This window comes from Xyrauchen texanus, chromosome 23, assembly GCF_025860055.1.
Source record: "Xyrauchen texanus isolate HMW12.3.18 chromosome 23, RBS_HiC_50CHRs, whole genome shotgun sequence".
In the NCBI taxonomy this organism is placed as follows: Eukaryota; Metazoa; Chordata; class Actinopteri; order Cypriniformes; family Catostomidae; genus Xyrauchen; species Xyrauchen texanus.
Genome location: NC_068298.1, coordinates 16516318 through 16542164, shown reverse-complemented (window position 1 = coordinate 16542164; position 25847 = coordinate 16516318). Strand labels below are relative to the sequence as shown.

The 25847-nt window shown below is 37.2% G+C and overlaps 2 protein-coding genes across 2 annotated transcripts; one reads left to right on the top strand and one right to left on the bottom strand.

Moving 5' to 3' along the window:
- Nucleotides 1–906: 906 nt before the first annotated feature.
- On the bottom strand, nt 907–9249 carry LOC127663324 (forkhead box protein O4-like). Its single transcript, XM_052154849.1, has 3 exons — nt 7045–9249; nt 4979–6442; nt 907–4846 (listed from the first exon to the last, which is right to left on the bottom strand). Exons 1-2 carry the CDS (start codon nt 7471–7473, stop codon nt 5003–5005), a joined length of 1869 nt encoding a protein of 622 aa, XP_052010809.1. The 5' UTR covers nt 7474–9249; the 3' UTR covers nt 907–4846; nt 4979–5002.
- A 4590-nt stretch (nt 9250–13839) lies between these two features.
- Nucleotides 13840–25458, top strand: LOC127617197 (uncharacterized). The gene is made up of 8 exons (XM_052089124.1): nt 13840–13874; nt 18500–20510; nt 20656–20698; nt 20779–20934; nt 21162–21251; nt 22698–22763; nt 22865–22936; nt 23026–25458. Exons 2-8 carry the CDS (start codon nt 18519–18521, stop codon nt 23094–23096), a joined length of 2490 nt encoding a protein of 829 aa, XP_051945084.1. The 5' UTR covers nt 13840–13874; nt 18500–18518; the 3' UTR covers nt 23097–25458.
- Nucleotides 25459–25847: the final 389 nt, after the last annotated feature.

The following is a 25847-nucleotide window of genomic DNA, read 5'->3' as shown; positions in this document are numbered from 1 at the left end:
TGTGCCTAAAAATAATTTTTACTTTTAATTGTACATATATTCAAAAAATAATGAAGCTAATATTGTGGTTACAAGAAGCCACTTATAATGGAAGTGAATGTGGCCAGTATCCATTAACAATAAAATAGACACCGTTTCAAAAGTATAGCTGTAAGATTTAGAAATTGTAGGCATTTACATGATTTTAGTGTGACGTAATCGCATACCTTCTCTGTGTGAAGATATACGTCATGATGTTGCAATGGATGTAATCCCTGTAATCTGGTAAATCATGTAACGCCAGTAAACCCCTGACTGTATAACACTGAAATCTTTTTAACATGTAAAATGTTACATCTTGTGGCTTTACTTTTGAAATAGTATATTGGAATGTTTATGGACTGGTCCCATTCACTTCAAGTCTCATAATTTTTTAGGTTAATCAACATTATGCCACAAATGCAACTTTTTTTTGTTGCCATGATAGATCATAAGTTCCTAATTTAGTTTATTTTTAAGAGAAGCCAATATCTTATTTTCATATTTCTATATTAATAATTGTACATTTAAAACATTATTCTAATAAAATTTATTTTGCCACTGTAATTCCTGTTTAAATGCATTTATGCCACCTCTGACCAGCATTAAACAGTTTGCATAAATAAAAACACCTAAATGCCGTTTCAGATGCAGCTGCTGTACCACCTTTGCATTGTAAAGATGGATTTAGACAGGCTGATATGCTTTATTTTGTCTATTTCTGTTTTTCTTTTTTTCTGGCTACTCAGAGCCTTGGCTTTTATGCAATATATTGTTTTAGTGGTTAAACTAATAATAATAATAATTTGTCAATTAATAAATGACCCTCACTTGTGGTAACGTTAAAATTACTGATGACACTGAATGAACACAACAAAACAGTCTGAGTTAAACAGATTAGGTTTATTTCTATTATGCTGAACTGCTTTCAGTGACTTCTGGCTAACAAAGGGGAGGGGAAGAGGGAAATTCATAAAAAAAAGAAAACAATCACGAACATATACAGTATATTGGCTATGCACAACTCGTCAGTCTTGCATCCTGCCATAACCCAATACAAAAGGGGAGAAAAACAACCCAGACCATAAAAAAATGTCCTTTGTTATCAACTGGGATATTTAGCAAACTCTTGGAAAAGTTACAGGAATTAAGAGAAGGTAAAGGAAAAAATGTAAGCTAATATCAAACAAGGATAGTAAGAGTGATTTGGGAAGAGGGAAGGTGTGGAATTCCTGCATTTCATGCAGCGGCCCTATAAAGACTGTCTAATGGGGCTAATACAACATTCCCGTCAACTCTTCTTTAAGAAGTGAAAACGAGCCAAGGTGTTAACCCAAACAAACACTTTCGATCTGATCAAATACTTTGTATTCAGACATCACTTCAGAGAATGTCAAAGTTGACAGTCAGCCGTCAGGTTTTCTGAAATGTGTACCATTCAAGTATAAAACTCAATTACACGTACAGATGCAAACATGAAAAAAGTATGCCCCAAAAGACAAGATTAATGTAAACCTGGGTTTAAATTCAGCCCGTAATTACACCACAAACACCATTCAGGAGGTGCATTGTTACAACATATGTGGTGAAATGGCCAAGCCTTTCCCGCCCCATTTACAGCTTTATCATAATATACAAAAACTGAGAGTTTGGGAATTAAAATATAGGTACATTTTTCATACTATTTTCTACGTTAAGAAATTATACTCAATATGTGTTGCATAAAATTAGTAAAGGCCCTAATATCTACATATGCACCAATCTTTAATTGTCATGTTTAATATCTAGCACCGATCAATACGAGAAAAAATATTCCTCTGTAAGGAGTGCTTTAACAGTTAGTTTAGCTAATGCACTCAGACCCTTACATTAAAGTGATAAGATCAGGTCATGTTCAGCCATCAAATGGAAGCTGATCTATACACCACCAAAAAAACAAACAAAAAGGAATTAACCAAAAACCTGCAAAATGCTCAAAACAAAACAAAAATGTCAACCCTATTACTACAAAAAACACACACAAAAAAAACTTGTAAGGAGAGAGGCATTAAAACTGAATGGTTTGCTCTGGAGTGACATGCTAGTGTTTATTGGCAGTTTACGAGTTTTGGTAGGAATTGTACAAATGCATACATTAGATAAATCTCTATATTTCTGCAACGTTAAAATATCTATTTGATGGTTGGCTTGCATAAATTACTTTCATACATAATTTTGAAAAGGCTGTGTGCAATGTCATAACATGATTATGTCATTACTTCCTTGCAGAAGTTATTTAATTATTTTTTTATAACCCTGAGTGTGAAACATTGCATTAACAAATTTCAGTTGGGCCAGTTTTGTTTTTTGAGATGAAAGCAGTTACATTGCCAAGACTTCGATAAGTGCTCATGATGCAAATCAGTTTTTTCTTTCTTTCAGCATAATCAACTACAGACGTTTCCACTTTTAGAGCATGGTATTCTGTTAAACACACCCAGCAATTAATCAATTTGTGCTTTAGTTTACACGGTGAGAGCAGTTTCTGAACAGTTTTGTAAAGCTTATCCACACTGCAACGCCTCCATCCCCTGCCCTTGCTGTCTGACATGCAGTTTTTAGTGTTCCTTTGGTCATGTATAAAATCTACATGCATCTCATCTTTTACAAAAATAAAAGATTACATAGAAAATGACCGTTAAAAATGATCTGAAATAGTTTCCGCTCAGATTTAAAAAAAACATTAACAGCACGTTTTCTTATTAGTATCTGTTAATGGTAACACCCCAATCTAAACATTTCAACTGCTTTTGTTCATGTATAATGTTTCTACAAAAGATGAGTAGTGCTGTTTATAAAAAAAACTGATCAATGAAAAAATGTCTTCATGCCCTGTCTCTGTGGGCACAGTCAATATGCCAGAGGAGCCAAAACATCTCATAAAAGTACTCATTATTGTAGCTTTTCTCTTCAAGCTCACCAATAACCCAGAAAATAACTTTTTAAATGAAATGATTCAGCATAACCTTGAATTCTGTCACCAGTGTGTTAGAATCAAGTTTTGTTTTGCGCACACACACACCTTTCTGCACACACAAGAAAAAACTTCAGATATTGCATTCTGCAAAAGGGCTCTCAACTCCCAGCAATAACACTTTGCCATTTAACCTGTTGACAGGATTAAAAATGCATCAAAATGCCCTATGTAAAATCACATTTCTTCATACTGTTGTCATCACTAACAAACATTTAAAGGAATATTCTAGGTGCACTACAAGTTAAACCCAAAAGACAGCATTTGTGGCATAATGTTGATTGTTTACTCATCCCTCCTTTTAAAAAAACAAAATTAGGCTTTTACAATAGAAGTGAATGTGGCATTTTTTGGAGGGTTTAAAGGCAAAATGGGAAGCTTGTAATTTTATAAAAGCTCTTACATTAATTATTTTATTAAAACTTGTGTATTATTTAAGCCATGTTGTTTAAATTGTCATTTTTGTGGCAGACTACTGTTCTAGCCAGATGACCATCTAGTCATTTGTCACAGACGTTATGACAACAAAGGTGTAAAATTGAAATAACTTTATGTAGAAAAGGTTAGTAAGCGATTTTATAACACTAAAATCATGTTGAGAAGCATATAGTTTACATCTTATGGCTATTCTTTTTTAACTGTGACTTTTTTTTGTTGAATATTTTTGTGTTTTCAGATTGGTCCCATTCACTTCCATTGTAAATGTCTCACTGTAACCCAGATTGTTTGGTTTGTTTGTTTTTAACAAGGAGAGATTAGTCAAAAGGTATTTGTGTTAATCAACATTATGTCCCAGATGCAGTCGACTCCAGAACATTCCTTTAAGAGCAGACAATGCAATCATTTGATAATCATCCTCTACTCTTCAGTACATCAGAAGATATACACCTTCTTATGAGCAGAGGTCTTGAAAGCCAATCAAATTGCACAATGAACGCCAAAGCATCACCAAAAACATCCTCCCCCCTTTCACATATAAGAAACAAATGTATGCTTCGTACCGCTGAGGCAGTGCTTTTTAGAGCACACAGTAAACTGTTCAACCATGCACTCAAAGCATGTTCTGGGCTCGGTGGGACCTTTGCCAGTCAGTGGCTCAAAACATGGAGAGGATCATGTTGTTCTCAACATAACATTCCTGTGGTGACATGTTTTTCCTCAGAGGGGGTTGGAGAGCAATCGCAACATCAGGTCAGCTGTGTAATTGAAAAATCACAGCATCAATGCAGCATTGTGACTAAAAAGTCCACTCAAACCCATCAGCTGCTGATCAAAGAATGAGAGTTCACATAAAACAAAAGATGAAGAATTTGATCCTCCTGGCTGAATGAGTTCCATTTTTAGGGTAAAGAAGATCAAGGAGTACCCTCTCCATCTTACACTACTCTGGTAGTACTAATCACTGGCATAACTGTAATAAACATGATTAGTTGTTTATTAGTTGTGCTTCTCTAGTCTGTTTTCTCTCAATTGGCCTAGACAACTCTAATTAAACGGCAAATTTCAAAAACATGTTGCACAAATACAATTAAAAAATTTTTTTTTATACATATATGTTTCAAGACCAAGTTCAGTCTCTGTGTCCAACAGCACACTTCTAAGTTGACACTGGCACTTGACATAAATGAGGTTTGCTTTCGTCATCTATTTGAAAATTCTGACAAGATTTTTTGGCCAAGTGTACACTGTCCTTAGCCAAAGCAGTTTATGTATTTGAGGTACAATGGCAATGCAGAGGCAAAACTTTGAGAATATGTTCTGGCAATGTGCCGCACATTTGTTTTCAATGTTTTGTGTTAAGGACGGGTGACTGTCCTGTAAGATAAATAAAGAGAAACATTATTAACACATCAGCAGACAAAAAGAAAGAAACTTTACATAGATAATCCAGAATTGAAGTAACTGAAATACAGATAATTGCTCCAGACAAGCTTCTGGGTACATTACCTGTTCTCATCTTTAATAATAGAGTTAGCTGGGCACCCAGTTATGGGAGGAACTTTTTGTGGTCGCTGGCCCTGCATAACCCTGCCCACTCTGTATGATAGGGTCAAAGTTGAAGTCAACCAAGTCTCCATCCATTAGATCACTGTTGATAATGTAATCCACATCACAGTCCAGATTTTCAGTGAACATCTCAATATCCAAGTCTATAGGCATACGTTCTTGGGAAGGCATGAAGCAGGGTGGGGAAGCAAATTGGCCTGTACCTTGAACACCTCCATTCCCACCAGGTGAATTGACACCTCCATGCTGTAGAAGACCAATCCCTTGCAATTGATGCTGGGTCTTAATAGCTGTGAATGGAGATGGCTCCTGGCCCATGCCTGAATGCATCATTCCAAAGCCCATTTGAGGGTGCTGGATTTGGGGTTGAGGTTGGAGGGTCATTTGCCCTACTGTGCTTGCATCCATGCTCTTGCTCAACATCATTTGACCTGGCTTAGTCTGGCTGCAGGACACAGAACCCCCAAAACCTAAAACGCTTGCACCTCTTTGGCTTGGCATGAGAGGATCCATCTGAGTCATCATGACATCACTGGGTGGGGGTGAATCAGAGGTAAGGAGAGACTCAAGGTTGGAGGGCACATGAGTGCTAAAACCACTGTGGGATCCAGGACCAGGCAGAGGGTTAAACAGCGAGTTTCCAAAGCTGGAAGGGCTTGCACTGGATCGAGCATTTGATTGGACCGAGCTCTGTGGCCCTGGTGAAGCTGATCCCTGCAAAGCCTTCGTTGGCTGCAGCTGCCTAAATGAGGGAAAACCGGACCCTCGAGGCAACAGAGTGGATGCAGAAGGCAGTGGCTGAGGGGGAGCAGGGGGAGCTGTGCTTGGGCTGGCACCCCCTTGTGGACCTGTCATTAAAGTTAGCCCATCAATCAAGTCCACTTCTTCCATGAGGGTCTCAGTTAGTGTTGGGGGAAGATTACCTGTGGAATAGCCACTAAGAAGCCCATTCTCAGGTAATTCATCCTCTTCTTCTTGCCCTGTGGCAATGGGAGACAGCCTACCACTAAGTGTGCTGGCATTGGAGCTTGTACGTGGCCTGAAGCTTGTCCACATATCAGGGTCATCCAGGCTAGCACGAGAGGAGGGGCTGCTGCTGTTCACTCCCCACTTCCCGAACTGGCCTGAAGGCCCAGGACTGTCTGCACCTCCAGAGCCAGAAACATCATCACCTTGCATGGCACCACCAGAGCCGCTTGCTCCAGCCTGTTTTTTAGTCTGCTTTGCCCGCATACGACTTTTAAGCAGTTTACTGCTGTTGTCCATTGAGGCAGCACGGCGGCGAGGGGCCTTGCCAGTCTTACCCCCCTCAGGATTAAGCATCCACCAGGAGCTTTTTCCTGTGGACTCATTGTGCACTCGTAGGAACTTGTTGTGGAGGGACAAGTTGTGGCGAATTGAGTTCTAAGTAGGAGGACAGGATAAGGGTATGCATTAAATTAAATTTAACAATACAATACAAATGTAGTCTTAAAGGAATATTTTGTGTTTAATACAAAATAAGCTCAATCGACAGCATTTGTTGCACAATGTTGATTAATTTAATGTTTTTGCGGATTACAGGGTATTCTGTGTTACGTCATCATGGCAGCAAAGTTGGACATATATCCATATATAAACACTGGATATATCTTTACACAGAGAGGATTAGCAAATTATTTTAGCACAAAATTAATGTAAACAAGCATATTGTTCACATCTTGTGGCTATAACTTTTGAAGCATTAAGTATTTTAACATTTAGGGATTGGCCCGGTTTACTTCCATTGTAAGTGCTTCATTGTAACCAAGTTTATATATATATATAACATTTTTTTGTGGTAATCAACATTATGCCACAGATAATGTCTATTGATTGATGTCGATTGAGCTCAGCTTATATTGAAGCCAGAACATTCCTACAATTTATGTAGTCATAATTTAAACAACTGCAAATCATAATAAAATTAACAAGCATAACTTTGAGGCTTGCAAATAATATTAATAACAACCAATACTTTGGCTTACCTTCCACCCAGCAGAACTGTTACTGTCGCCTTTATCCTTAAAGTACGGCACCGTTTTAACCATCCAATCATAGATCTGCGCAAGAGTGAGTCGTTTTTCTGGCGAGTTTTCAATCGCCTGGCTGATCAGATCTGCGTAGGACTGATTACCCCATGCATTACGCCGCGAAGAGCCTTTACGAGGCGTGGCCCCGCCCACTCCGGCGAGGGCTCCGCCCTCTGAGAGCGCAAATTTGTCAGGCTCGGATATTGGTTGAAGCTCGTGTTTATCTTCCTCGGCGGGCGGAGTTCCAGCAGCGGACTCTGAGCCGTCTGCCCCGCCTGCTTTGACAGCTGAGATGTCGGGTCTAGGCAACGGCCATGTACATGACCTCGGTCTGCTCTGCGGCTCAAAATCTGGGTCAATCGGGGGTACGTTTTCTTCCTCCATTGTGCGTTGCAATCCAGACAATTTCAAACGAAGACTAGATATAAATTAACTTGTTTCCTGGCGATTCATAAACGTTGAAAAAACAAAGTCTACGACAGATTACTATTTATAACTATAACAAATCCAGTACTTGTGCAATAATCTGGTTTAGGAATTTGGGATTTTGCACGGTTGATTATCACGGTCTATTACACTACAGTATAAATATCTCGAGGAGGCAGTTATCCAGAAAAATGACTAGTGAATGCCAAATTTAACCGTAACGCATCGATTCTATGTAAAGGGTAATGGAGCAAATTCTTAATAATCCTAACACTCCAGTATAGCGTCAGTTAATCCTCAGATTGGAGATTAGGCCAGATTGGGCGAAATAATCTCCTTAATAGTAACTAACATAACCCTTCTGATTTACATAAACAAACGAGGATAGAAGAGGGGTCTCTTTGTTTATGTAGAAAGAACAAAGGAAATTCACTACATTTATCACAACATCAAAACAGCTGGATTGCGAAACAACCTACAGAAAATAAAATCACGAGAGATTGGACACGCTGGAGTGACTGGCCGGTCAATTAAATTTTACACAAGATGTGTTCTTTATCAACACTAAAGAGACAAAAAAAAAAAAATGTATTAAATAGTATAATTCTTGTAGAGGCAGCTATACAAGTAAAATTGCAAAACCAATGAGAATAAGTGCTGTAATTGCTGAAATAATCACCTCCCACTGTTTCCTAGAAGCGAAAAGTTGATTTGCTTTAGCAATTAGATAGCTTTTAGAACAACTACAACCTGCTTATTTTCACAAATAGAGATAAACCACCATTAATTGAAAGCATCACGTCCTACACTACTCACTTTTGTAAACGAAGTATTTTCGTGTTTCTAGCACAATTACAACACGTGTAAGAATACTGTCCTTGTAAACTAATTCAAGTGAATGGAATTACTCGTTTTAGCTGCCTGTCAAAATCAACCGATCGCCTGTCATATTATTTTGTCAATCGGAACCCATTATTGAGATTAAGATAAAACATAATAAGGTATAAAAAGAAATGAATGCATCTCAAGTTCGCATAGCTTCAATGCTTTGAGTAAGAATACGCCAAAAGAAACGAATAAAGATGTTGACGGGGAAAAGCACGTTTTAACAAAAAAAAAAAAAAAAAATCATCACTCTCAAAATTTTAAAATAAAAAAGACAAAGTCAATGTCTTACAGGAGTGCTCGATCATGTTTTTTTGAGTTTCACCATAAAAGCAAAAAGGGGGATAATATCTGTATTATCGTCGTTCAAGTTTGCACTGTCCTCCACGCTGTGTGCTGGCGCGTGTCACCATCTGCCATGTTCCTCGACACGCAGCTACACACGATGCTCGCGCGGGCACTGTGAGCCGAATTGATCCGTCCTGTAGAAGTCTTCCTAACTCCAAATACAGTCGTCCACGCTGTCCTTCGAAAAATGAGGAAAAGTTATAGCTCGCCTGCTTCTTGAATTCAGTCGTAAGCCCCTCGGCCTCTGAGACAAAACTCGAAAGCGTAGTTTTACTATGTACTAGGGAGAGAATAGTTAGCCAACTCCAGTTTTTACGAGTTAAAATCCCTCCAGTAAAAGTCGGAACAAACCAGCTTTTCCTCAGTAACTTGGTCTACGACTGGATTTAAAGCTAAATATTTTCCCTTGTGCTGTTAATGGACATAGGCAAACAGCTATTCCTCGTAGATCTTTTGTGTTTTGTTTTGTTTTGACTCGAGGCGAAGACTCCCTTCTGACGTCTGTTTACCACAGCGAGACAACGCGTCCTGCGCATGCGTTAGGGGATTGATGGGAATTGCAGTCAGTCATGTGATGTGATGTGATGTGATGTGATGTGAGCACTGTAAGCACGACCGGAGCGAACCGGCATCCTGAAAAAAAATACTGAGCACACCTAATCGTTGTTACGTAACAGTTTCTATACGCGCGCGCGCGTGTGTGTGAGCGTGTATTTATCACTTTGTGGGGACCAAATGTCCCCATAAGGATAGTAAAACCCGAATTTTTTGACCTTGTGGGGACATTTTGTCGGTCCCCATGAGGAAAACAGCTTATAAATCATACTAAATTATGTTTTTTGAAAATGTAAAAATGCAGAAAGTTTTCTGTGAGGGTTAGGTTTAGGGGATAGAATGTAAAGTTTGTACAGTATAAAAACCATTATGTCTATGGAAAGTCCCCATAAAACATGGAAACACTACGTGTGTGTGTGTGTGTGTGTGTGTGTGTGTGTGTGTGTGTGTGTGTGTGTGTGTGTGTGTGTGTGTGTGTGTGTGTGTGATAGAGAGAGCGCAAGGGAGTCCTGCCAGGTGCTAAATTGTTTCGTCAATTTAGGGCAAATGTTTTAATACAGTGGGTGAGGCATCTCCAGTCAAAGCGCTGTGCTTGAGATCCCCGGAGCTCATGTAATCCACATGGTTGCATTTGAAATCGCTAGCTAATATCTGAATTAAGATCAAGTGGATAGAAGCGGTTTATATGTTAGACCATGTTTATCATTAGCAAGACACCCCATTATCTAAAATCTATTATACGGATGCTGTCCTACTTTGGTTTTCAAATTGATTTCAAAATCGTTTAGAAAATGCACCTTTTTTGCCTCCTGAAACATTTTATGTAACCGTTATTTTATAACATAATGACATGCCAATGGGTCGTTCCTTCTATGTCAGTCCAGGTCAGCTGTTGATTGAATATTTTTTTTACGCTTTTAAATGCATGTACCAGTAGCAAACGGATCTCCTACAATAAGAACTACAATACCCACAGGACCTTCTGCAAGGCATTATCCTTTTCCCAGAATTGCGGTGGGTGGCAGAAGACCTGTAGCATGATGCAACCCCTCAGCCTTAGTGGTATTATTGGAAGTCAGTATTTCTAAATGTTCTGTACAGTCAGGGTATTTATTTCAATAGGAAATCTATGCATTTGGACTAGAAATATCCTACCATGGTACATTACAGAAATATCATTCTAATTAACAAGTTTCTTATTTCTTAGAGGAAAAAATTGAACAATCGTAGCTATCTGACATTCCTTTACCACATAGCTCATTGTTTTCTCAAGTAAATGTCATTGTTTCATCTACATTTGTACACTTTATGGAGTTTCATCAACCAGGCAAACATGCTTCAAAGAACTCTAATATATAAACTGTAATGTATATATTATTGGGGTCAAAAGTAACAGTGAGTATCTGGTGTGGCAACCAGCTGCATCAAGTACTACAGTGCATCTCCTCCTCATTGACCCACTCTTCTGCCAAGGCACTTGCAAGTTCCCGGATATTTCTGGGGGAATGGCCCTAACCCTCCGATCCAACAGGTCCCAAACTGTCTTGCAGGAAATCATGCACAGATTGAGCAGTATGGCTGGTGGCATTGTCATGCTGGAGATTCATGTCAGGATGAGTCTGCAGGAAGGGTATCATATGAGGGAGAAGGATGTCTTCCCTATAACACACAGCGTTGAGATTGCATGCAATGACAACAAGCTCAGTCTGATGATGCTGTGACACACTGCCTCAGACCATGACGACCCTCAACCTCCAAATCGATCCTCCTCCAGAGTACAGGCCTCAGTGTAACGCTCATTCATTTAACGATAAACACGAGTCCGACCATCATCCCAAGAGTAAGATTTCCAATTCCCATTTCTCATATTTCTTCCAACAGAAGTACTCTTTCATTTTCATAAGCAGTACAACATATTAGTACATGCTCTACAGTTTCTGCTTATCCACATAAACTACAGTTCCCAGACTCATGTTTGTAGAAAGTTTTTATAATGGTGACCTTAATTGCCTAAAGTCTGTTGCATGTTCATTAATTGTTTATGGTTAATTGAACAAGCATGGGAAACATTGTTTAAACACTTTACAATAAAGATCTGTAATGTTATTTGGATTTTTACAAAACTATCTTTCAAATACAGTGTCCTGAAAAAGGGATGTTAATTTTTTGGCTGAGTTTATTTAAACAGTACTGTGCTAAAGTTTTAGGCACTAGTGAAAAATGTTCCATAGTGAGAATGTCTTTAAATAAATTGTTTTCATTCATCACTTACTGTCATACAAAGTCCAGTAAACATGAAAAAGCTAAATCAATATTAGTTGTGACCACCTTTGAAACACCTTTAAAACAGCACCAATTCTCCTAGGTTTTCTTGGTTGCTGGCAGATAGGATGTTCCAAGCTTCTTTGAGAATTCACCACAGTTCTTCTATTTATTTAGGCGGTCTCAATTGTGTCTGTCTCTTTATGTAATCTCAGACTGACACAATGTTCAGTGGGGGGCTTTGTGGGGGCCATGACATCTGTTGCAGGGCTCCCTGTTCTTCTATTCTAATCTTTCTATTTGCAAAAGTCATGTTTGAGAGTCTAACATTTAAATTTCCTATTGACACACTAAAGCTGAAGATATAAGTAACCATCTTAAGACAAATACTTTTGTGAAACATCTTATGTGCCTAAGACGTTTTCACAGTACTGTATAAAATGTGCAAAGAAAAAGAAAATACAATACAATAACTTTTTATCATTGACCAGGAAAAGTGAAAGTCTGGTGAAAAAAAAGCCAACTAGCCCTAATGTTATTCTGTAATTAGTACAAAGCAATATCTTGTTCCTAATTTATCCTTACCTTAAGTTATCACAAGCTCAACGTCATTCTCTTGTGATCTACACATAAGACAAGCATAAGTTAATAAAGGTGTAAACAGATAAACAGATTTCACACATTATAGGACCAGTAAATTAAAGTTATTGCAATGTAAGTGAGCATGAAACATTTTCTCTTTCCTCTATAAGTTATTATAACAAACTGAGGCATGTGTTTGGAGAAGGTACAGTGATTTGGGTGGTGGAAAATGAGAGAGAGAGAGAGAGAGAGAGAGAGAGGTAAGAGAATGACACTGGGTCCCTTTTTATTTTCTGATGTTAGTGATCCTGTGGCATGGAATGAGACATTTTTTAATAATCCAAATGTTCAAATGAAAGCCCATATCTGATTATATTTTATAGCAGCCTGAAATAAAATTGTAATATTTATGCTTTTTTAAACTCAGCTCCAAATCTGTTTGGGAACTTAACCATGATTCTGAGCTGAAGTACTGTATTTATTAGTTATTCTTTGGAGAATTGTTACAGTATTTTGACACTTCTGAACTGCTGACAGTGCCATAGCTAATTGGGTGAAAGGTAGCAATAATTATATGGGCCCAAAGGTCCAGGGGGCCCACAACAAATTTTAAACTTTATTATTTTAAGAGGAAAGGGGCCAAGAGCAATATATAATTTGGGGCCCAGAATTATTTGCTACGGCCCTGACTGTTGACAACATCTCAGCCAAGAAACTACATCTAACTTCAGAACATCTTAAGAAATGCCATAAATTTGAGAATGAAAAGATTGGCCTGACCTGATTGTAGTTTCAGATTGTAGCTGTGGCAATATATTTAAAAAGGATTAAATCACTGTTTTATTTCTATGGTTTTTACCAGCCACATGAAATTGTGTGTGACTTTAATGTCATTTTTATACAGCTACGTGACTGTTGCATAGCCAAAGTCCATAAATGTATTTATTTTTCTTTGTAGTTTGTACCTACGTATACTGTAGGAAATGCATGTTTTGCATTTTGACAGCTTTGTTTGTGTTGTTTTTTTTTAAAAGAAATATAAATCAATTTTTTTTGTTATTATGAGTTTAAAGTTGAAGTTTATTTTCCTTTCTGCTTTGCAACACCTTGATTGAATTAATGCAGAAAATACAAAGTAAAAAGACAAATATAAAAGCAGGTATACAAACACATTTAACATACTCAATTAGGCTATATGGTTATATTTCAGGTTTTTTAATAGATGACTCTGCTTAAAGAGAAATACAGCGTATTTACATATTTGTTATCAAGCAGTTCTCAAGACCTGAAGGCCTAAATCTCACAATAAAAAGGCAATCCTTTATCATATTGATATATGTTTGGTCAAATAAACATTTATTGGTTCTACCTCTCTCAATAATGTGGTTAAGTGTTCTAGTTGCTTTAAGAGAAATATTGTACATTGTTTAAATATATTTTACCTTGTTACTTAAATATTTTATATATTTATACAGAGAGAAAACCCAAACACGATCATGGTTTTTTTAGTTTTTACGATCATTAAGTGCTCAAATTCAACGAGCTCCAAAATACCACATAACGTGTATGTTACGACTACCATCTCGGGGGGCGCTGTGGATTTCTTTAGATGCCTCACGCGGCTTCGCTCTGGTTGGTCAAACACGTAATCGTCTCATCCAATTACTTTAATGTCTCACGTTTTCAAATCGACACGGATGTATACACTCGCCCTGCTGAGAGATCTGGTAAATTAGTGAATCTTACTACTTTCTAGATTTGTTTGTATTGAGTCTTTTTCTGAAATCTTTTCCTTCAAGTTAGGCAGACGTCAGGGGGGTTATTTGTTTACTCCATGTTGAAAACATTCCTCAGTTGGAAAGTTTGTTTCTGACTAATGTCTGTTTAAAGATGGCGACTCGCATAGCTGAAGGGGCGAAGAGTCTCATTTGGACTCGAGATGCGGAACTGGTTAGGGACGGCTGGGATCAATGGACGGCGGTTGGTGACGGCTGGCGACGGCTGGCTTGTGACTGTAGGATGAAATGGTTGACGCGGATAGTGGAGGCAATGCAAGTAATGAATGGAAGGTGGTAGAAGCTAGGAAAAGAAAGAAAAGTTGGGGACAAATATCAGAAATGGACAGTGAAAAGGGAACTCATCTGGCAAGGAGGATGAAGTTTGTTATAGAGTCTGTTAATATCATCAACCCTTTGAAAAGAACAAAACCACTTAAATAAATAATAGGGACGATTGAAAGTGTTAAGACCATGAGGGATGGTAAAATTATGCTGTTTTGTAAAGATGGTAGGCAACAAAAAACAGCTCTGGGAATTAAATCACTGACCGGGCATAAAGTAGTATGTTTAATCCCTGAAGAAAAGATTTGGGTTAGAGGGGATTCCAACTGATGTTCCAGTTGAGAAGATCAAAAGAAACATAACTGGAGCTTCTGTAAATGAAGTCAGATGGCTGAAGTCCATCAGAAACTATGAAAAGACAGACAGCCTCTCAGTGGTATTAAACTTTAATGAGAATAAGTTACCTGAGAGAGTATACTTAGGATTTGTGAGTTATGTGGTTAGACCATACGTTACACTACCGTTAAGATGTTATAAGTGTCAAAAATACAGACATCTAGCAGCTGTGTGCAGAGGCAAACAGAGATGTGGAGGTGAGCATGAATGGCAAATGGGAGCAAGTTACAAACCCTAAGTGCTGTAATTGCAGAGGCGATCATAGTGCAGGATATGGAAGGTGTTTAGTGAGGAAAAGTGCAGTGAAAGTTCAAAATGTCAGTGAAGAAAGGAATATCATATGCTGAAACTCTAAAGAAGGTAAAACAGAGTAATAGAAACTAAGGCAACAACACCACAACAAAAAGTAAAGTTGCAAGAATGAAGTAAAGAGAAAGAAGTGATTGTAGATAAAGTGTTATTCATAGCATTCATGGCAGAAGTGGTGAATTGATCTACCCAAACCGAAAGGAGGACAGAAAGAATAAAAATCATCATCAGAGCTGCTGGAAAATACTTTGAATTAGAGGATGCTACTGTAGAAGATAAACAAAAGGCTTAAGAGACAATAAATAGTCAGACAGCATGTGGTGGTACATAATGGTGATTACAATCTTGCAATGGAACGCAAGAAGTTTAATTGCCAATGGACAAGAATTCAAGAAATTCATAACAAACCAAGAAAATGACCCTGACATTATTTGAGAGCAAGAAACGTGACTAAAACCACAATTAAATTTAAGGCATGGATACACTACAATTCGATAAACATAAAGGAAATGGTGGTGGGGTAGCAACATTTATTAAACAAGGTATTGGTATAGAATAGATCACGGATTATTAGAATAATTAATTTATATAATCCATGTGACAGGTTAAGTAAGGATAAGTTTGAAAATATCGGGGAATGGAAATTATAAAGTAGTGTGGTGTGGTGACTTTATTGCACACAGTACATTATGGGGCAGTGCAATAACAGATCATAAAGGACAGATAATAGAAGACATGCTAGAATGGAGAGTGTTAGTATGCATCAATGATGGAAGCTATACAAGAATAGAATTGGCACAGGGAAAATATTAAATGGTAGACTTGACACTTGTTTCTGAAAAGTTAGCAGGAAAATGTGATTGGAAAGTATTAAAGCAGAGTACAATAGGTAGTGATTATTTTCCTATCAGTAGTACAATCGGTATGGATATAACACATACAGCGGTGGAAAGATTACAAAGGTGGACATTTGAAACAGCTGACTGGGATAAAATGGCTGAAATTAGTAATTGTATTGAGGATCTAGAAGTTTTTAATTATAAGGTAAGTGAAGTTCTTCGGAGTACATCTGAAGAAGTAATTGGTAAGAAGGGGACAGGAAGCAGGAGAAATGCTGTCCCATGGTGGAATGAGGAATATAATGAGGCAATTATAAAAAGAAATAAAGCACTTAACAGAGTAAGAAGATTGTACAATTATAATGATTTTATTAATTATAAAAGAGCACAGGCTATAGTGAGGAGAGTAATACGGACATTTAAGAAAAGATATTGTGGGAATTTTGCAATAATATTGGAGAAGATATTTAAATGAATGAAGTATGGAGTATGATAAGAAAGATGGGAGGGAAACAAAGAAACAGTAACCTTCTGGGTGTACGTTAGATTTAGAGTTTACCCTGTTTGAACTGAAAAAATGACATTTGTTATGAGATGGTAAAACATCAGAAACATCACTAAATATTATTTTGAGTCTTTTTAATAAGGTGTGAAAATCAGGGAAATTACCAGGTGAATGTATTACTGGATTATGAATTTCTTGTTTAAAAGAACTATACAGGTAAGAGTGGGTTCTGCATTTTCTCAGGTATATCAATTAGAGAATGGAACACCACAAGGAAGTGTTTGCAGTCCTATTCTGTTTAACATAATGATCAATGATGTATTTACACATATAGATACGGAGATAGGGAGATCATTATATGCAGATGGCGGGGCGCTGTGGAAAAGAGGTTTATTCAAACTGCTGTAAGAAAGGTAGAGAATTTGGCTTTGGAATTGGGGTTTGTTTCTCAGTGGCAAAAACTCTGGTGATCTGTTTTGCAAAAATAAGTATTAAAATGTATGCATGGACATTGGAGCAAACATCAGTAGTTAGATTCCTAAGAATGTGGATGGATTCAAAATAAAATTTTAAAGTACATATTCAGAAAATGATTGACAAATACAAAAAAGCAATCAATGTAATGAGGTGTTTGGCAGGAATTGAATGGGGAGCATGCCGTCAGTTTCTTAAAAGTATATATTGTGCATAAATAAGAGCTGCTATTGATTATGGAAGTATGGTGTACAGTTCTGCATCTAAAACACTACTTTTAAAGGTTGATGCAATGCAGTCACAAGCAATGTGAATATGTTGTGGAGCAATAAGATCATCTCCAGTAACAGCAGTACAAGTAGAGATGGACAAATGCCTCTAGAAATTAGAAGGCTCAAGCTAAAGATGAGATACTGGAATAATATAAAAGGTCACTCGGTTAGTCATCCACTTAAGAAAGTCTTGAGTATAAATATGAGTATAAAAAATTAACAAGCTTTGGATGGACAGCCAATAAGGAGGCACAGAATATAGGAGTAAGTGATATCAACATTGCCCCTTCTGTGGCTATGTCAGCAAAACCTCCTTGGCTTTTCCCTATGCCTCTAGTGGACATTCAGTTATATGAAGAAATGCATAACAAGGAAAGGAATATGGTAGAAAGTTTAGCAGTACAACAATATATTGATCAAACATACTATAGCACAGTGCAAATATATACAGATGGCTCAAAGGATCCAGATTCTGGAATTACAGCAGTAGCCATAACCCCATTTTAATGTTAAAATTTCAAAATTAATCTCTGATCATATTTCTGTATTTACTACAGAAGTAATAGCAATATTCCTAGCACTTCAATGATTAGAAGAAGTACAACCTACAAGGTCAGTTATATGTACGGGATCACATCAGCTATCAATAGTTTGTCAAGTGGAATATCTGTAGCAAGACAAGATTTGATATATGAAGTGATGCAGAGTCTATTTAGAATAAGACTTTCTGGACTTATAGTAAACTGTTTGTGGGTACCATCAGATATGGGTGTAAATGGAAACAAGGAGGCAGACCATCTTGTTAAGCAGGCTTTGAAACATTCACAATTTGACATAAAAGTGTCTAAGTAAAACAGAAGTAAAAGGATTAATAGCTAATTAAATTAAAAAGATATGGCAGAAAGAGTGGGGTAGGGGAACTTTAGGTAGACACTTGCATCACATTCAAGAAAAAGTTGGTCCAGAAAGAAGAACATTTGGAAACAGGAAAGAGGATGTTTTAATTTCCAGAAAGCATATTGGAATAAGTGTTTGTACAGATTAGGGAAACATGAGAATGTTAAACGTGACAAATGTGGTCAAGAAGATTCAGTAGAACACGTAATTATAAAATGTAATGCTTATCAAAGAGCAAGATTTCATCTAAATCCAGCTTTAAGATATCTGGATGTACTGTATGTAATGTGTCACTTCAGGATATGTAATGTTACAGATTTTTTTTTTTCCTCCAAATATTACCACACATAGTCTATGTTTATAGTGCATTTTGATTCCTTTTGTGCTAAATATGACAGTGTGGTGTTTCAATTTAGATCTGTATTCTTGGAATTAAGTAAAAAAAAAACAGGCCATACCTGACCTGTGTTGCTTCCTTTTGTAGCCATAGCCAACCATCTGTAACATGTCTGTCATTGCTTTCTGAGGTGTGCTATTGCCAGTAAGTAGTTTCAGGAACTCGCCAAATAATTCCTAGAACTGTATTTTTTTCCCCTTCAGTGAGCATCCTGCTTTTGAAATGGAGAGCTTTTTGAAGAGGAAGATTGCCCATGCCAGTGGCAACATATTGGGTGGAGCTGCCCTTCAGAAACCTGTTTCCTCTTACTCGCCTATCAAATTGCCAAATCTGTGCTCTAATTTCTATTCAATTTCTGATGAACCTTTTCCCCAAGGTTCTGGATTTCTGGATGACACTGTTGGCCCATCCTACCTTTCAAATGAAGGAATTCCTGCACCGAATTCCCCTACATGCACACCATCAAAATGTATAACAAATAATAAGGACGAAAGCGTTTTAGCACCACTACAAGAGACGACGAAGGACTCTGATCACAATTCCTTTAGGCTTGAAGCACACTGTCAGTCAGCAGATGGAAGCATGTTTACTAAACCACTACAGAATGATAAATACATTAGCAGTGCAACAGCAGGCAGAGCAGATGGGGACTGCAAAGTTTTTAGCCCGTGTGTTACATTATCCAGTACATCTTTAGAGAAATGTGATTTAATGAGTGCAGAGATGAAGAACAGCACTTTTAATGTCACTCAAGAATTGAAAGAATGTGTTAATGCAGCTGTTGATCTACCAGACATCAGGGAGAGGATCAGCACTTTTGAGTCTGTCCCATCTCAAGAGCCTAAAGAGAGTTCTGACCCCAAACTTAATTCAACTATGGATATTGATGTCCTCATGATAAAGACTGAGTCAGGAAATATCACTGTTGACTTGGCCCAAACACATAACCCTAAAGAGGGGTCTGAAACTTCAGGTAATGCAACTGTGGATATTACTAATCTGGACTATACACATGCTAAAATGGAATCCCAGATTGATAACAGCTGCCCCTCGAACACTGCTACTGAACAGCCAAACAAGAAACATGAAGGAACAATTAATATTCAGCAACATGAGCTGGATGAGGAGAAACCAGAGGAAAGCCTCAACTCTAGTGAGAATAATGAAATAAACTGTCCCCTAACAAAGAATGCAGAGGAACCTAATTTGAAAGTGAATGTAACAGTTGATATTATGGAGCAAACTGCCAGTGCTCCTCTTTATGTCTCTGGTGAGATTGTTCAATCGAACTCTGCTACTTTAAAGACAGGTGAAAATACTTTTACTAAACATAATTCAACCACTTATCTTACTCCCCATGAAAATCTTTTTTCTAAGAATATCACTGTAGAAATAAAGCCTTCAAGCACTGAATTTACAGGCCAGGCTAATGATGGTTCTAAATCAGTTGTGGGTACCACTAAATCAGACTCTAACCACAAAGAGACAGAAGTTGAGACAAGCACCACAGCTTTTGTTTGCTCTGTAGAAGCTCCCGATGACTCTCCTGAGCTTAAAGCAGAGGAACACCTCCAAAAATCAGGGACAGCTGGATGTGGAGAGAGAGAGTGCGTTCCCTCTTTTGATTTGGGAAACATCAGCAGGAACAGTATTTTTTCTCTGGATGATACCGTGGACATGAGGACTAGCTTCATGGTCACATCCACGCCAATTGTCTTGGGTAAAGAGTCCAGGTTTGAACTACTGAGAGATGTTAATCCCACACCTATGAGGAAGAGACTGTCTGTGATCAACAGCATGGAGGTACAATCAAATGATAACCTTGTTGGTGTAAGCAGTCATGATGGGGCTGATGCTGTGCTGGTAGCTGAGAACTCAAGCCAGAGTCAAATGTTCTCAGCAAACCATCCTTCAAATATCAGTAAAACGGAGCCAGCTAATGAGAACAAACCTCCCAAAAAACCTACATTCAAAAGACAGCTTCCTCAACGTTCCTCTAAGCTCAAATATCCAAAATCTAGTCTTCCACCAAGGCCACTGTCATCTATGCACTCATCTGTAGTGGTCAAATCAAAGACTATCCAAGCGCCACAGGTCCCACATCAGTCCAATGGAGTCCAATCCAGTACTCCGCTCGGCAAGAAAATGGTACAGCTGAACAAGGAAAAGAACATTAGAGCTGTCAAGAACACAGCATCGGCTAGTACTGTTAAGGTAAGAAACGGTAAAGCTCAATGCTGTATGCAGATGTGAATTGGTTTAACTTTTTAAATCATCGGCAAGCTTAGTCACACAGCCACTTTGATAGATAAAGACTTGCTTAACTGGTTTACAGATTTTTACTATTTCTTGTAAACAGACTTCTATGGTTTCTGCTGTATCTGGATATAATTGTACTACTGGTGAGTTCAATAAATAAATAAATGCACATATTTACTTTTTAATACAAATATGGATATGTAAGATGTAATTGTTTTGGCAGTTTCAAAAACTTCAAGCTCTGGTTTACCACAAATGAAACCATCAGGACTACAGGCCCCAACCCAGAAAAGATTGGCACTCAAGACAATCCAGACCACACAGTCTTCTTTAGAAAAGGTTCAGGCTCAGTCCAGTAAAAAGCCAACAGGATTACAAGGTACTTTTGACCATGACAGTTTTGTTCTAAATGTGTGTTTTATGTCTGATAATTTTTGTTTAGATCAGCTTTATTGATTTAAGATTTTAGGCATTTACTCTAGTCATGTCTTATGCTAACAAGACAACCTAAGATACAGGGAATATGAAAATGAAGGTCTCTCATTTTCTTTGATTATGATATGCAATTATTAATAATAATGTCTCCTCTAATTTTATCTATGAAAGGTGTGAGGATGAGGAATTCACTCCTTCCCAGTCTGGGCCAAAAGCACATGAACAATGATGGTTTGCCTTCAGCAAAGAAAAAAAAAAATGGTGCGATCTCTTGTCCTTTTTATTTCTAATATACTTTTTAATCAAATAGAGAAATGCATTGTGTATTAGTAAGACATGAGAGATAACATAGCTTAAAGGAATAGTTCACCTCAAAAATTTTATTCTCTCATTTACTCACTCATGACATCCCAGATGTGTATGACTTTCTTCTGCTGAACACAAATTAAGATATTTAGAAGAAATTATCAGCTCTGTAGGTCCATATAGTGGAAGTGAATGCAGACCAACATTGAAGGGCAGCAAAAAATTAATCCATACAACTTTACTCCATGTCTTTGCAATCCTATCAGTTTCGGTTGAGAACAGGCCAAAATATTACTCCTTTTTCACTATATTTAAAGTTTTGGTTGTAATTCACATGCACTGAATAGACCTTCAGAGCTGAGAGCTCTTCTACAAATCTTTGTTTGTGGCCAGCAGAAGATAGAAAGTAAACACATCTGGGACGGCATGAGGGTGAGTAAATGATTAGAGATTTTCATTTTTGAAAAATGGCCTTATGAGTTATGACTCCTTTTAGGCTTTCAACATATAAAAATTGTTAACCTTTTTAATACAACCAATGAAGGTTACAAGGATAGCCAACAAAAGTAGTAGATGCATGTTAGTTTGGTACTAATTAAAAAAAAAATGTTGTGGTGACTGTGGTGGCTGATCATAAAAACAATAAATAAATAAACATGTCACAGATATATTGTACAAAACATAAATGTGGATTCCTCAAAATAGTTGCAAAAACTAAGCTTTCATGTTGCGAATTTTAGCTGGAAAGCTCCAATATGTTGTTTCTGCAGCAATTTCCACATACTGTACTTGTCGGTAGATTTCTTAATCTTTTTCGTTAATTTTAGTTTCTTGCCAGGTTTAAAAAAACTGGGCATGCAAATTGTATAGCTGTCTTGTTGTAATCATGATGGTTTGAAATCTCTCTGTAGTACACAATGAGAGCCAAGCTGGATGGACTTGTCTTTGATTCTCTTGACAAGAATGGTCATTTAGGTGCTCATTTTTCAAGCTTTTTTTTAATTCACACATGTGAAGGAGTTGTGTGCATGCTGCACCGTTGAGCGTCTTCATTCTTTTTGAAATGGAGATTTATAGGGTTCCTCAAACTCAATTATGGAATGTTGCTTTTGCATCCAATCCCCAGTTAGAATGCATCGCATCATGGTGACAAAAAAACCAGGTGTGTATATGGATAATTAATTGAGAAATCAGGGTGAGCTGTTGCATAAACCATCAAGAAACTTAAAATTGGTACAGTTTGTTTGTGTAGTTTGGTTTGACGAAACTAGTACCATGCCATGTTGTTCATTTGGTGAAAAAGTTCAAATGTCTTTTCAGCATTCGTGTTTGTGAAATGTTTTTGCTTGTCTGTTTTTAAAGCACAGTTCTGATGTATTTCTTGTCTGTTTGTATCAACAGCACCCACTGCTGTACCTACAGTAAAACCTGATTCTGTGCTCCCAGCTGAAAAAGTTCACGAATCAGGTGAATTTAGGTGGAATTGCCATCATCATAAAGCTAATGTGGGAATTTTATTAAAAAAATGTTTAACCTTTTGAATATTTTCAAACCTGTTTTCTTCCTAGACTGTGATCATTGTTTGCAACATCAAGAAAAACTTGAGAGGTGCCTCCAAGAACTAGTGAGATTGCGCTCAGGTATTTTATTCTCTTCCACATTGTCCTCGTTGCCCCATTTAGTGATCATGAGATAACGTTTTTTCCTTGTGTACTTTTTTTTTTTATAGAGTGTAAAAACTGGGGACCATTGCAGGAAAAACTTGAGATGTGTTTGGAGGAGAATTTAAGCAGGTGTTAAATATATTCACACAAAATGTTTTGATTTACATTGTTGGTAAACTCTTTGTACGTTTATTCATTGAATTGAATTGAATTGTTGAAGCGCACCTATTATGTCGCTTTTCACAAGATGTAATTTAAATCTTTGGTGGCACCAGAATGTGTCTGTGAATTTTCAGCTCAAAATACCCTACAAATAATTTATTATACCATGTTGAAAATGCCAATTTTTGGGTGGGAATAAAAACTAGCTGTTTTTATGTTTGTCTTTAAATGCAAATGAGCTGGTGCTCCCTGCCCCATATCCAGAATAGGGTGGAATTTTGACATCTCTGAATCTCTGCTTCGTATAACTAGACATCTTAAGCAATATGATTGACAGCGAAAATAGTGGTGTTCAGTCCTATATGTTTGAACCGGAGTTAGACACTGATGAGGGAGAGAAGTAACAACTTTGAGAATGAACCAGGAAGTTTCCGAATGGTTATTTGATACATTTGTTTATTTGTTGTAGAGTTTTTTTCAGCAGTTTTGCAATGATGGATGAGCAACACACACACACAAATACTGTTACAACATTCGCTATGCGCTATAACGAAACAACACACACAAACAAACATGTCCGTCGGCAGTATCCTTCAACAGTCGTGGGCAGGGCCTGTACAAAGTGACGTCGCTTTGTACAGAATCTGAGAACGGCTTGTTCTGAGACACTGCTTGTGATAAAAAAAAAGGACTGGGTGGATTTTTATAATTATAGGGTGGTTGTGTACACACAGTCAACACACATTTATGTTCAAACACCATGTAAAAGTGAATTTTGCATAATAGGTCCCCTTTAAATGTATCAATTCATTGTATGTTTAATATATGAAGAATTGTTTATACCACCTCTTGAATTTCAGCAAAAGCTAGAAATAAAAATGTTTATGTGCTAACAAATATCATAAATAATCTGCAACTAATTTCTCTCTCTCTGTGTCTCATCTAAAGGAATATATCACCCAAAAATGAAAATTCTCTCTCACCCTCATGCCGTCCCAGATGTGTATGACTGTCTTCAGCAGAACATAAATTAAGATTTTTAGAAGTATATCTCAGCACTGTAGGTCAATTCAATATAAGTAAATGGTGACCAAAACTTCAAAAATGCAGCATAGAAGTAATCCATGTCCCCAGTGGTTTAATCCATATCTGAAGCGATCCAATTTTTGGCGGACTAGAACAGACTGAAATATAATTCCTTTTTCACTGTACATCTTGATGGCAGTTTCCTTGGCAATCATGATTTCAAACTCTATTACACTTCCTAGTGCCATTGAGTGCTCTGCGAATGAGTCAAACACCAGGAAGTGTAATCAAACTTGAAATCATGATCGTGCTTGGAGACTGCAATGGAAAAATGTACTGTGAATTATTTTTCTTGTTTATATTGCTTTGTTGTCATCTCATCATGTATTACTTTTATGCTGCCTTTATTTCAAGTCAATTCATTTTTATTTTTTTTGCGCCTTTCACAATACACATCGTTTCAAAGCAGCTTTACAGAAGATCAGGCATTAACAGAAGATAAAACTGTAATGTCTATGAGTCATCATTGTGTAATTAGTTAAAATACGATTGATAATTGTATTTATAACCCCAGTGAGCAAGCTGAAGGAACACAAAACTCCATAAGATGTTGGTTAACGGAGAAAAATAACCTTGGGAGAAACCAGAATCACTGGGGGCCAGTTCCCCTCTGGCTAACATCATGAATATAATGACAATATTACTTATGCATTGTGCAATTCATGGTTTAAAATGATTAAACTAAGTAAGTGTTAAGGGACAGTGTTTAAACATTGATTCTGAATGAACTGTAAGATTAATGACTAATGTATTTTAAGTCCATCCTGTATTAACTGTAGAAGTTCATATAGATGCATTGTCCTTGTTAATTGGCTTTTGTTGGCAATTGATAGTCTATGTATTCCATTTCAAGAGTGTAGTCCATCAATAGGCCTAGGTGATGCAGGCAGAGATCAGTGAGGTGCATCGCAGTTCCACCTGGCTGGTAATTTCAGTGTGGTCCATCCTAAATCCAAGGTTTGCTTCTTGCAGCTACATAATTTTGGTCACCATTCACTTGCACTGTATGAACCTACAGAGCTGACATATTCTTCTAAACATCTTTGTGTTCCGCAGAAGAAAGTAAGTCATACACATCTGAGATGGCATGAGGGTGAGTAAATGATTTTCATTTTGGAGTGAATTATCCCTTTAAAAAGTAAAAGAAAAAAATGTACAAGGACATTTTCAATGTAACTTTTGTGGAGATTATATGCATTTATATATACTTACAAATGTGATCCTGTTTGTTAATAACATTTTACCTAATGATTAAAGATATTGATTTTCCATGTTTTTGATTTATTACATTACTACAATATGGTTTATTGAAAGATAAAATGATCACTGGTTCACTCTGAACCATTGCCATTTGTGTCATCTGCATTTTTAAATGCAAAATGTATCGTAACCAGAGAAGGATTTTCAAAGATGCAAGGAAAAAATCATAAAATGGCGAATTCCAAACTGCATTTTTGCCTTGAAGGGCACTGTGGGAAAGGGACACAATTTACACAAAGTTTATTTCTATTTCTTCTGCTCCAACCTTACTACTTTGTCTGCTCGTATGAATGTAACACATCTTAAGTGTTTCACCGCTGTTCAAATGCACTTTGGATCACATCATTTATATGTGTAAATGTTTTCTATCTGAAAGGAC